This window comes from Pelodiscus sinensis, chromosome 20, assembly GCF_049634645.1.
Source record: "Pelodiscus sinensis isolate JC-2024 chromosome 20, ASM4963464v1, whole genome shotgun sequence".
NCBI lineage: Eukaryota > Metazoa > Chordata > Testudines > Trionychidae > Pelodiscus > Pelodiscus sinensis.
In genome coordinates this window covers 17605517-17617862 of record NC_134730.1, presented here as the reverse complement: position 1 = coordinate 17617862, position 12346 = coordinate 17605517, and the positions used below count along the sequence as shown (strand labels likewise).

Below are 12346 nucleotides of genomic sequence, written 5' to 3'. Positions count from 1 at the left end.
TAGCAGCAGAAACCAAAAATTTGATTTCCCCTATAGTCCTCCTCCAACTTAAACCAGTTCCCTGGGCCAGCCGTAAGTAATAAGAATTCTAGCTATTACATAAAGTGGAAATACTTGGGATATAGGGGCCCCAGCCAAGAATGCTCTGCTGTGGCTTGTTCTCTTAAGCCTTGTCTACACTTAAGATTTGTCATTTTTTGTGTGCCTGGATAGTTAAGCAACAGAATCTCTCCTCCCCCCCCCCCCCAATTCAGTTATGACTGTGTCTTATTCCAGGCAGTGAAATAAGTTGTCCCACCATAAAGTACTTATATATAAAATTATAAGCTTTTCCTGATGTAGCTATGCTATCTCTTCCCTTCCCCCTCTTCCCCCCCAAAAAATCAGCACACCATGGAGTTGGCTGGGAATTTTCCTTTTAAGTGAGTTGAGCAGCAAGCTGGAAAATTCCATTTTACTTCTAAAATGGATTTGAGACTTCTCCCAGTTAAATTTTTTTTACTTTGTCCCAATTCAGAGGGAAACTCTGTTGTCTAATCAAATCTAGTGACAATAAAAAGTGTTAAACTATTCCTTATTCTGAAGCTGTAGATGGCATCTCACTAGAGACAAGATGTTTCTTAAATGGGTCTGTGATTTACATATAAAGGCCTTGCTGCAGTAGGGCAGCTTGCACACGTGCTGTCATTCAGTCCCAGGATATTAGAGACATGGTAAGTGAAGTGGCATATTTTATTGGACCAAATTCTGTTGGTGAGAGAAAGCTACAGCATTCCAGCCCTGAGAAGAGCTCTGTGTAAGCCAGAAAGCTGGTCTCTAGAGCAACTGGGTATGTTGGCCACTGGAGGCCTATCCTCACCCACACACATTCACACGCCTACTTTCAGTGGGATGGTGTCACCAGGATGGATATTTCACCCTTTGGGTATGACAAATATAACTCCAAATGGCAAGGTGGTCGTTTTCTATTAATACGGTAATTTTTCCCCTCTGGTTTTATATTATAAAAGACAGTAACCATTGGAAATTTAATATAATTTAATAATGCTTACATTTCTGAAGTTAAAATTCAACTTTAAATGCACAAATTAAAAAAAAAAAATCTTAGTCTGACTTGCCAGCCACAAAAACCTTAACTAAGTTTTATATCACAAGTTTCAACAAAGAGTGCTACTATGTTCTTCAGTAAAGTGCAAGTTTTATATTCAACATAAATATGGAAGGCACTTTAACCCTGCTAATAAAAGTGGCACTTTTAAATGATCAAGGTACTTAAAATAATTTGATGAGCAATATGGAAATGTATTTGGTTTTTTTCCATCACTACAAATAATTTCTCATAGGATTAAGAATTCAAATATAAAAACAGCACTTAGAGGGTGTCTTTAAGACAAAACCCATTAACTTGTATGTTGAACAAAAACTTGTAGATAATGTAAATCTATTTTTTCTTTGTTTTATAATAGACACTTCAACCAACCAGGTTGTAGAATAAAGTAACATCTGCGTTGACCACAAATAATATAGGAGGGCCCTAGATACAGAATCCCTTCTGCGTTTTAGGATGGTGTTAATCACAATAGTGGTGTCAATTGGGCAAATAATGATAAACTGATTAAATTATGAAGTTCCAGTTGTTTTTGTTTGCCACATAAAAAACAGCACGTCAGTTCAAGGAAAGTTTTTCTCTGTAATTGAAAACTACTTCTGTTCTGCTCGTTAGTGGCAGAGTGTATTACTCTGTATACAACTTTGTTTCAGGCCCCAATCCTACAAATATACACAGATAATCCTCTTGAAAAATAAGTGTATGCATGCTTGGGGCCTACTTAGCTTATATACAGTGTCAGTTATCCAAATTGAAAGCTCCTAACACATGGAACTGGATAGGAGGTAAGACCCCTTATTTTCTAGGTTTTGAATATCAAACAAGACTTTCCTTTGAATTCACCTGTCAGTTACAAAAAGCAGTGTCTAGTGCTGGCATCAGAGAATAACTTTTATGTTCATTAAGAGAATTCATCTTCCACCTTAGCATTGCCCTTTAACTTCTGACTTGGAGATATAATCATCAATTTCTTCATAAATAGCTCTGAAAGAAGAAGAGCAGGGTAAATACTAGATCATGCTCATTTCATTTTATTCAGCAGAAATGTGCCAGTGAAATCCTGCTCAAGTGTGAATATTTTTCCGTAAGGCTACGTATACATTGGCGGCTTCTTGCACAAGAACAGCTGTTCTTGCGCAAAAAATTGCCAGGTGTCTACAGTGCACGCATGTTCTTGCACAAGTAAATTTACAGTCTAGCGTTGGAAAACAGGGCTTCTTCGGGAAGAGCTCTTCCACAAGAGGGCAGTGTAGACAGGCAACATGAATTTCTTGTGCAAGAAACCCCTGTGGCTAAATTGGCCATCAGAGCTTTCTTGCGCAAGAGAGCATCTACACTGCCATGGATGCTCTTGCGCAAAAGCATATCTCTTGCGCAAAAGCACATGCCAGTGTAGACGTGCTCTTGTGGAAGACTTTGCGCAAGATCTCTTCTGCAAAAAGCTGCCAGTGTAGACGTAGCCTAAGTGTTTAAGTTGACTATGAGACAGCAGTTGAATTGCAGGATAGCCAGCTATCAGAACTGAACACACCAAGTGTGGTGAATTTTTGAAAATACTGTGTATCCACCTGGGCTACTAGGAGACACCACTAGACTCGTTTCAATTTGAACAAAATAGGATTTTAGGTCAGGCCTCCAGAAGTAAAATGGCTGGAAAACAAAAATGTTAAATACATAGGCTACATCTACACTGACATGATTTTCCAAAAATGCTTTTAACGGAAAAGTTTTCCGTTAAAAGCATTTTTGGAAAAGCACATCTAGGTTGGCAGGATGCTTTTCCACAAAAGCACTTTTTGCTGAAAAGCGTCTGTGGCCAATCTAGACGCGGTTTTCTGCAAAAAAGCCCCGATCGTCATTTTCGCGATCGGGGCTTTTTTGCGGAAAACAGTACTGTGCTGTTTACACTGGCCCTCTTGAACAAAAGTCTTTCGGAAAAAGACTTTTGCCTGAACGGGAGCAGCACAGTATTTCCGGAAAAGCACTGACGATCTTACATGAGATCATCAGTGCTTTTCCGGAAATTCAAGCAGCCAGTGTAGACAGCTGGCAAGTTTTGCGGAAAAACTTGCCAGTCTAGACACAGCCATACTGATTTTAATAAAGCTACACAAGAAGATAGCTCTGAGCTAGTATTTACCGTGAAGGTATAGCAGGCTGTTCTCATCAACTTCAGTACTGCCATGTTCAACTTTTCACACCACTGAACTAGAGTTTACTAGATTATTTTTCAGTACATAAGAGGTTCACCAGTTTCCCAATCACGTATTAATAAAACATTCTGCAGAGGTTTATTGCTTAGTTAGCTAACTCAGGAATGTTCATTCCTCAATGTCAGTGGCCCTCCCCTGATGCCTAACTCAGTCTGATTAATCCTCCACATTTTTAACTAGCAAAAGAAATGCATACAATAAAAGATATTACTTTCCTGCCTCCATCTCCTGCAATAAATCATTCTATCATACACTACTAAAAAGCAGTGAGGAAACTGTAGATAAATAATTTTCAAAATTACTCACTCTGTGCCATAGCTTGGTGCTAAAGGATCAAATTCCATCACCTCATAATAATGAGGTGCCTGTGAACTGCTCTTTGACATATCTGAAAGGAGGAAGGGGAAAAAGAGCAATTAATGCATATATTAAAGCAAGCAAACAACATGCCTGATGAGTGTTTGTTTTGTTTTGAAATGATGTAATTCAAGAAATGATTATCCCCAATATATTTTCACACACTAAATATTAAACATATGCATACTTCTCCAACTCATCCTACAGAGCCTTGGACCACAGTTTTTGTCACTGATTTTGTTGTTGTGATCGTTCAGATTTATAATACAAGGTTCAAATGAGACACTGGCAAAACAGATGTCATAATGTGGAGGTTAGATCTGAAGTGTAAGATTATTACCTGATGGTGCCTCATTCTGCGATGAGGCATTAACTGTTTGAAGATTTACTGTCTGCAAAGGCACTGGGTTTAAAACCGTGGCAAGCTAAGGAAATCAATCATAATAATGTTAGTATGTAAGCAAATAGCCAGCACAAAACATCCATCTATTCCTGTCCTTAATGTATAACTAACTGCTAGAGCCAATATTTCTATTACTTTAGTATACCTCTATATAATTTACTTGCATACAGTTTAAAATTTTAAAGACTTGTACATGGCTGTTCACTTGTGTCTTTACAGTAGGAGTGGGTGATGTCAGCCTTCCAAGATTCGTACTGTTTTCAAAGAGTATGATGCAAGTTCTTATGTGACCAAAGAAAACCCTTTGCAATCTTGGCAAGAATTACCAGTGACTTCATCTCCCCTTATAACCCTTCTTTGCAGCTATGGTTGGTCAGGGTTGATCTGACGGCAGCCACTAGATTCAACCTAGTGCAACATAGTTCTGATCTCTAGGTGCTGTAGATTGTAAGGCAGTAAGTCTTTCTTGGACATGATAAATTCTCCGTCCAAAGGGTCTCTGTCCAAAGAACAGATGAGCAGCCTTCTCTCTGTCCATCTTCAGAGTCTGAGACAAGTCATTTATTTTATTTGGGACCCCATTACTTTTATATCTACTTTTCCTCCTATTAAGATGAGAATGCATCCCTTTGTGGGTGGGATATTATGCCCATGACATAGAACATTTCTCCTAAATGGTGTTTGATTGACTGATTCTTAACATTTCTACATAATTTTTTTAACTTGCAGCATCTAGATGGTTTGCAACAGGAATCTTATAGCTGGGCAAACTAGGGATGTGAAGGACTAGTCACTCCTCCCTTTCTCCCCCCATTGCTGCCTCTATCAGAGAGAGGCAGCAAGAGGGGGAAGAAGCGGGGATACTTCAAAGCGGCAGCGCCACACAGAGCTCGGGGTCAGTGAGTCCCCAGCTGACCCTGGGCTTCATGAGGCACTTTCACCTTCACTTCAAAGGCGGAGACATCCTATTGACTAATTGAATTAGTTGATGCAAAATGCATCAACTATTCAATTAGTCAATTACCCGATACTTAACATCCTTCGGGCAAACACACTGCATAATGGCTCTCATACAGCAATCCCAATGTGTTTTATACATCTATGATTAAATACTAATCATACAGCCATGGCTTAGGCAAACTGCAGCAACTGAGCTGGCCACAGCGAGCATCTCACACAGAACCTTTCAGGACACTGTGTTGTACTGAGAAGGGGAAGTTGCCCTGGACATTATGGTTGTTCCCTGATGCTTTGGAAAAGTGCTGTCGGATGGATCTTTTTCTTCCTTCTGGACAGCTAGCAGAACGAGGCCTCTGTTTTAACACTCACCACTGAGGAATGTGGTTCTGAGAATCCTGGTTACTCACGTTTTGGTAGGTCTGACCACCAGGGAGATTTTGGCTTGTGCTTTGTGGTTCAGTTGCAAACCTAGATAATGGGTAACACATGGAATGTCACTGAGAAGCGAACAGAAATACACACATACCTATAATTAGATAATTTTTCTACTGGCTGCTTGTCACCTTGGGTCAGAGCTGAGACAGAATCACCAGAAGGGGACAGTTGCCAGAACATTCCATGTCAGGGCTCCACAGCCTTGGAGCTTGCTCTCCTAGGGTGTGTCTACACTGCAGGGCTTAACTTGAAATAAGCTACACAAACAGAGCTACGTCAATCACGTAGCTTATTTCTAAATAGCTTATTTTGAAATTGGGAGTGTCTACACAGCACTTATTTTGAAATAGAGCACTCTTCCGCCGACTTCCCTTACTCCTTGTCTACTGCAAAGCTCATTGGTTTCTCTCCAAGGCCGTTCTTACCCATACATGGAATACACAGCTGCATAGGGCATCTGAAAATTTGGGGCACCACTGGGTTTTAATGTCCACCCAGATGAGCAGCCTCCTCTTCCTATCCTTGTTCGGTGGCTCAGCTTCCTCAGGAGAGGATCTAGTTAACTAAAAAGTGAAAAAACGTGCCAGGCCTTTTAGCAGAAAATTGAACCCGTGAAAAAGCCATTCAAATGGTAATGAAGCCATTTAACAGGCATTTGCCAACCTCAGGTATATGCTGTCAGTTTCTGATTTTACTGTGTTAGTGGACAGAACCTTAATTTAAAATTTGCTTTAAAGTATTTCATTAGTGTGTTGCTGAAGATTATAAAATCACATCTTTAAAAAACTGTCAGCCCTCCACCCCCGTCTGCTATTGGGCATAAGGCTGGGCATAGGAGCACCAATTTAATAGTACTATATAGGGCTCCATAAATCCGAAGGATGGCCCTGTTTCTCCCTGATAATGAGGGGTTGGGGAGGATGAGTAGAAAATCTTAAATATACTTTAAACTCCGGGTTATTAAATGTGTTAATTATTGGCCAAAGGGTACTACAGAAGCAGACTATTTTTAAAGTATGTCAGGAAGCATCTAGAGCAAAACGTAGGAATATATGTTCTTGATCTTGTAACTGACATGGTTAGGTCCAATGATGGTGTCAGCAGAGTAAATGTGTGTCATTTCAACCAGACTGGGCATTGTCTCAGTGACCTAACTACATGTATCCTGCTTCAAAGAGACTAACACCAGACTACAAAGGGTAACCTCAGAACTGTCATTCATGCTTAAATTTGACACTTTATGAATGGGCCTTAACAAAGATGCTAACTACCTTACCCATTACAAAGATAGCTTCCCCAATTATCACCCCTAATATCATTATCTCATAGACACTAACCTCCCCCCCTCACCACGTCTCTGTTCTAAAATCTGATTTGTCAATTTTATGTGTGTTCACTTTTTTTGATTGTATCCCTTTGGTATATATGGTCCTGCCAATTTTCTTCCACAATTTGATCTGAGGAAGTGAGTCTGGCCCACGAAAGCTCATCACCTAATAAACCATCTTGTTAGTCTTTAAAGCGCTACATAGTCCTGTCTTCTGTTTTACTGGATGAGTGTGCAAATCATAAGTAGTTCCAAACATGCACAGATCTTTCCAAAACTATGTGGCAGAGCAGCAATGTAAAGAGCAAATATGACGCTGTCCACATCTACAGTTTCTTGGTAACATTTTACTTACGAGGGCTGTTGAGCGTTTGCTGTAGCTAGTAAATTTAGCTGAGGGTAGAGCAAAGGATGATGGTTGCTTGGCTCTGTAGCACTTGTAGATCTGCAATCTAAAATTGAAGCTGGTATTAAAACTTGCATGGCTGTTATTTGGCAAACAATTACATCTTTGCTGGGTTATTTTTATCAGAAATTTTTGAGGGGTATAAAACTTCAATGACAAAGTTGTGCAATTGCTTTGAAATACATAGCAAAGATGAAGCTATTTAATTTAGGGATAATATAATTCTGCCTTTTAAGTGGTAAGAAATGTAGAGTTGATTTAAAAAAAGCATTGTATTTCTGCCTGATATTTTAAATTGCCAGAGGAAAAAAAAGTGTGGCAATATGCATATTAGAAAACATATTTTAACTTTTAACATCCCTAGTTTTAAACGGTTACCTGATTACTGGGTAAGCGTTGGCTTTACCAACATGCTTACCAGATAACCAGTTAATAGGAGGTCCTGCAGCCAGCAGGACCCCCTGGCAGTGATGGGCCAGTGGGGTCAGAGCAGCTCCCCACCTGCAGCTGGTGGTTAACCAGTTAAATCATGTAACCAGTTAACCCTTTTAGGCAGTTTTTACATCCCTATTTACAACCACCCACTTCTTAGTCTAGTATGATACCAATACATTTATTCTGAGTACTTACCTCTCCCAACTCAAATCAAATGTTGCAGATTTGAAGGGAGTCCTTGAAAATACTTAGGAAGTTCAGAAAGGATAAGTATGCCTTTCCCTTCTGAACCAACAGAACAAGCTACTAGTGCCAGCAAGAGCTGTTAGGTAGGTGCAGGGTTATATGATGTTCTTGGACATGGATGACAGATCGCTTCATTGTAAATTAACGATCCCCAATTTAATAATGGAGGAGGCAGATTATTTCAAAACACAACCTCTCGCATCAACCAATTTTTGTACAAAGTACCTTAAGTATGCAATCATAAATCAGCTCTACTTCCCTTAAAGGTTTAAATCAGAACTCTCTCGTTCATTTTTATTTGGCTATGCATTTGTCTCTTGCAAGGATTTTCTTGTTCAGCCCACAGTGCTGCTTTGTTTTTGGAATGAACACTACAAACTAGGGATGTTAGATACTGTGTAATTTAATAATCGTGTAACCACACCGAATATTATCAGTTATACAATTATTCAATAGTCCCTGGGGGCCGGGGCAGCAGCCACTGCACTCCCAGCCCCAGTCCAAGGGAGTTCCCTGCCTCTCCATGCTTCTGCTTCTGTCTCAGAGGCAGCAGCGCGGGGTGCCAGGCGGGAGCTGGTCCATGAGAGGAGCCATGCAGCTGCTTCTGATACAGAGGCAGCAGCAGCCCCTGCTCTGCGGTAGCCTTCACTGCCTCTTGCCCTCCCCTGTGCTGCTGCCTCTGATAGAAGCAGCAGTGCTGGAGGAGGCAGGTGGCTCCATGGAGCCAGTGCTCATGGGGAGCCAGCTTTTAAGCTGCTCCGGCCCGAGCACCAGCTCCTGCCTGCCCCCCTTCACTGCCTCTGTGGGAAGCAACAACAGAGGGACAGCTTTGCAGAGCCGGCTTGCATGGAGAGACAGCTTAAAAGCTAGCTCTCCACACATATCGGCTCCCCCCTCCCCGCTACTGGTGCCTCTTATAGAGGAGCAGCAGCACGGGGAGGGCGGGGGGGGAGGGAAGGGGAAGGAGCTCCACATGAGCTGATATGCACGGGGAGCTGGCTTAAAAGCCAGCTTCTCGTGTGTACCGGCTGAATCAGAGGCGGGGGAGAGGGAGCAGAAGCCGGAGCTGGGAGAAACCAGTTTAAAAGCTGGTTCTCCCCAGCACTGTCTCCGCAGTGTGGAGCAGGAAGAGAGCAGGGGAGGCAGAGCCACAGTGGTCCCAGAACTGGCGCCAGCCAGGACTGCTTAGTCAGGGCTGCTTAGTCCTGGCTCACGCTACCCCCAGGAGCTAACCCTGCTGTGGCTCTGCATTTTAAATGTAATAAGAGGCGGGCTGCCTGTGTGCCCGGCTCTTTACTATATTAAAACTGCAGAGCCGCAGCAGTGGAGCGAGCGCCCCCCCCCCCCCTTATGAACTAATTGAGTAGTCAATGGAAATTCCATCAATTGCTCAATTAGCTAATTAACCACCACTTAATGTGCCTAGTACTGGTGACACGCCTGTCACCCCCACCCTCCGTACTGCTGCCTCTCTATCAGAGGCAGCAGTGGGGGACGGGGCGAAGAGCACCAGCTCCTGCTTCCCCACCCCTTGCTGGTAGCAAGGGGGGGGGGGGAGAGTATGTGTAGTCGATAGGATTAACCTATAAACCTAGGATTATCTGTTAATCATGCAGTTGACTACACGCTGACATCCCCACTACGAACACGTAACACACTCTTATGGATTGTGAGCCATTCCGAAACTACATTCAGAAGTGCTGTGTCTACATTGGCATCCCTTTCCGGAAAAGGGATGCTAATGAGACACTTCGGAATTGCAAATCCGCGGGGGATTTAAATATCCCCCGCGGCATTTGCATTTACATGGCTGCCGCTTTTTTCTGGCTCGGGGTTTTTGCCGGAGAAAAGCGCCAGTGTAGACACGATTTTCCAGAAAATAAGCCCTTCTCCGGAAGATCCCTTATTCCTACTTTGCAATTCCGACTGGTCTCATTAGCATCCCTTTTCCGGAAAGGGGTGCCAATGTAGACACAGCCAGCATGTATGCAAAAACCTCATATTTATACAGCTTGCTACAGTTGTTCTTTTATCCAGCCTCAGATGTATACCCCTGCAGTGTATAGTGTGTGTGGGGGGGAAGGGAGGCAGGACAATGTTTTGTTTGATGCTGTGCACATTCAAAAATTCTCTCATCACTGCCTACGTTCTGTTTCATCTCACACGTATAGGAAATTCTTCTAAGGAAATGTAACCGAAATACCTGCTGGGTGTGATATTTTGTCTCATCCAATGGCACTGAGACCAGAGAGAGATTAGAGAGTTCGCTCTAGAGCCACATAACTTTTAGCTCCTGCAATAGAGCCGGGATGGGAAACCTTTTATGGGTGGGTGGCCACTGACCCACAAAAAAATCATTCAGGAGCCACACACACAAGTGAGAAGCAAAAACAAACAACCAAAAAGCAACCCCATCTCTCAATGACCTGGCTCCCAAGTGAGGAGAAAAAAAGAGCAGTGGGCATTTGGGGCCTGACCACGGAAGGTGCAGGACTGGTTCCCAGGGAAGTACCCTTAGAGAGAGCCGTGCTGCACAGGCTCAGAGGAGCTAGATAGAAAGGGAGGCTACAGCCTGACACCTCCCAGGCTGCAGGCCTTGACACAAGGGCCGGGGTCACAGGGGAAGTTGCCTAGGGAACAGGAAGCAATAGAGGGGGAGAAAAGGAGGGCGGGACGAGGCTGCAACCACAGGGTCCCTGCGCCACGATCCAGAGTAGTGGGTAGGCCTGGGTCCCTTCCTTCCCCCTTGCACTGTACCTAGTCACACTGAGGAGTGGCCTTTATGGACTGTGGCTTGCCCATCCCTCAGATAAAGAGCTAGACTGAGATTGCAGTTGGCCACTGAGGCAGGCATGAGGCAGAGGACTGCTGATACCCTCGGAAGGGGGATGAGAGACCAGCATGAAGGGCAGTGTCCTGAAGAGAAAGCAGTGATCTGGGGGTTTAAACAGGTCCAGAGTGTGGAGCAATGATCGGGGAGACACTGGCCAGAAGGGGGCACTCTGCTGAAGACACAGCTAATTCCCAGAGTGACCAGCAGGAGGCACTGTGGCAGTAAGTCCAACCCAGTGACACCAATTTATTTTCATTTCCATCTGCATAGCCTCCAGCTCCACAAGGTTAGAAATATTTTATATCAAAGTTCCTAATGTTTCTGAGAAAATACAAATATTTTACTCACTTAATTCTGAAAACTGAGGATTCTCAGGGCCATTTCCCACCAATGCTGACACGGGAAATGAAGAACTTGAATTGATGTCAAGTAAATCACACGACGGAGCAGATGGTTGTTTGCTATAGATCTAAGATGAAAATGTTAAAAAGTCAATTTAAATTATTATTTTCCCATAACACAAACATTTGAAATCAGATTCTGAACATTACTGAGGAAAGGTAGAGCTGGTCAAGAATTCTACTACGAATTTTTTTTTCTTGGAAAATGCCAGTTTATCAAAACCGTAACTCTTTGCGGGTTTTGAATGCCCCCTTTTAAAAAACATTGAAAAAAGTTCTGAAATTGTCAAAATGATATATTTTGATATTTTCAAAATGGGTCAAAATTTCAATCAACCCATTTTTTTTTCAAATCTTCATTTAATTTTTTTAATTTTTTAATTTTATATCCTGATTCGGGGTAATAAAATGTTCAAAAATCTAAAATTTCTGACAGGACAGGAAAACTGTTTCCCACTCAGGTCTAGTGTACATAGAATCATAGGACTGAAAGGACCTTGAGAGGTCACTTAGTCGAATCCTCTGCACTCATGGCAGGACTCAGTATTTTGTTGTACATCCTCGACAAGCTTTTGGCCAATATGTACATAAAAATCTCCAGAGATAAAAATTCTACAACTTCTCCCAGCAATTTATTTCTGCCAGGAAAATTTTTCTAATGTCAGTTGAAACTGCCCTTGCTGCAGTTTAAGCCTATGTGTGTCTTAATAGAGTTAAAAATGAAACAAAGTGAGAATTAGTCATAATCACGTTTGATATAGTGGTTTATTATCACTAGCAAAAACAAATTTATTTTAAATTTGGGAATGAGCTACAAGATCTTCAAACTGGGTCATTTTGGACTGTTAGCCCATCTGTCAGAAACAACAAATGGACTATCTGACTACAAATGGAAGACATTAATAGTAGTGTTTCATGGGAAAAACAAAATTGATTGCTACAGTCTTGTAGTAATTATGGACTATACTGCAACCATGACAATGTAATCAGCCTCATGCAGAATGCAAATGAAACCAAGTTAATTTTGGCTCTGTACAAGATAAAACATGTGTCATTATTTGGGCCAGAATGGTTAATAAAATAAAAGCAATGATGAGAGAAAAGTAGCCTGTAAGAATTCAATTCCAACTTCATAAATGCCCATAGAGACAATAAGTGAAAAATAAGGCCATAGATGAAAAGAAACAAATCTATTCACGTTGCAGCAAAAGAGGTGTAATAA

At 42.0% G+C, this 12346-nt stretch overlaps 1 protein-coding gene across 2 annotated transcripts in view; it reads right to left on the bottom strand.

Annotated features, from left to right (window-relative positions):
- Positions 1-1056: 1056 nt before the first annotated feature.
- The window catches only part of TOM1L1 (target of myb1 like 1 membrane trafficking protein), a 48288-nt gene continuing 36998 nt past the window's right edge, over positions 1057-12346 (bottom strand). For both annotated transcript variants that reach the window (XM_075903824.1, XM_025185688.2), the window contains exons 10-15: positions 11072-11192; positions 7159-7255; positions 5449-5509; positions 4019-4103; positions 3628-3709; positions 1057-2092 (exon numbers count right to left, since the gene is read on the bottom strand). In XM_075903824.1, coding sequence (XP_075759939.1) covers positions 2032-2092; positions 3628-3709; positions 4019-4103; positions 5449-5509; positions 7159-7255; positions 11072-11192 — 507 coding nt within the window. In that variant the 3' untranslated portion in view covers positions 1057-2031. The remainder of the gene's footprint in view (positions 2093-3627; positions 3710-4018; positions 4104-5448; positions 5510-7158; positions 7256-11071; positions 11193-12346) is intronic.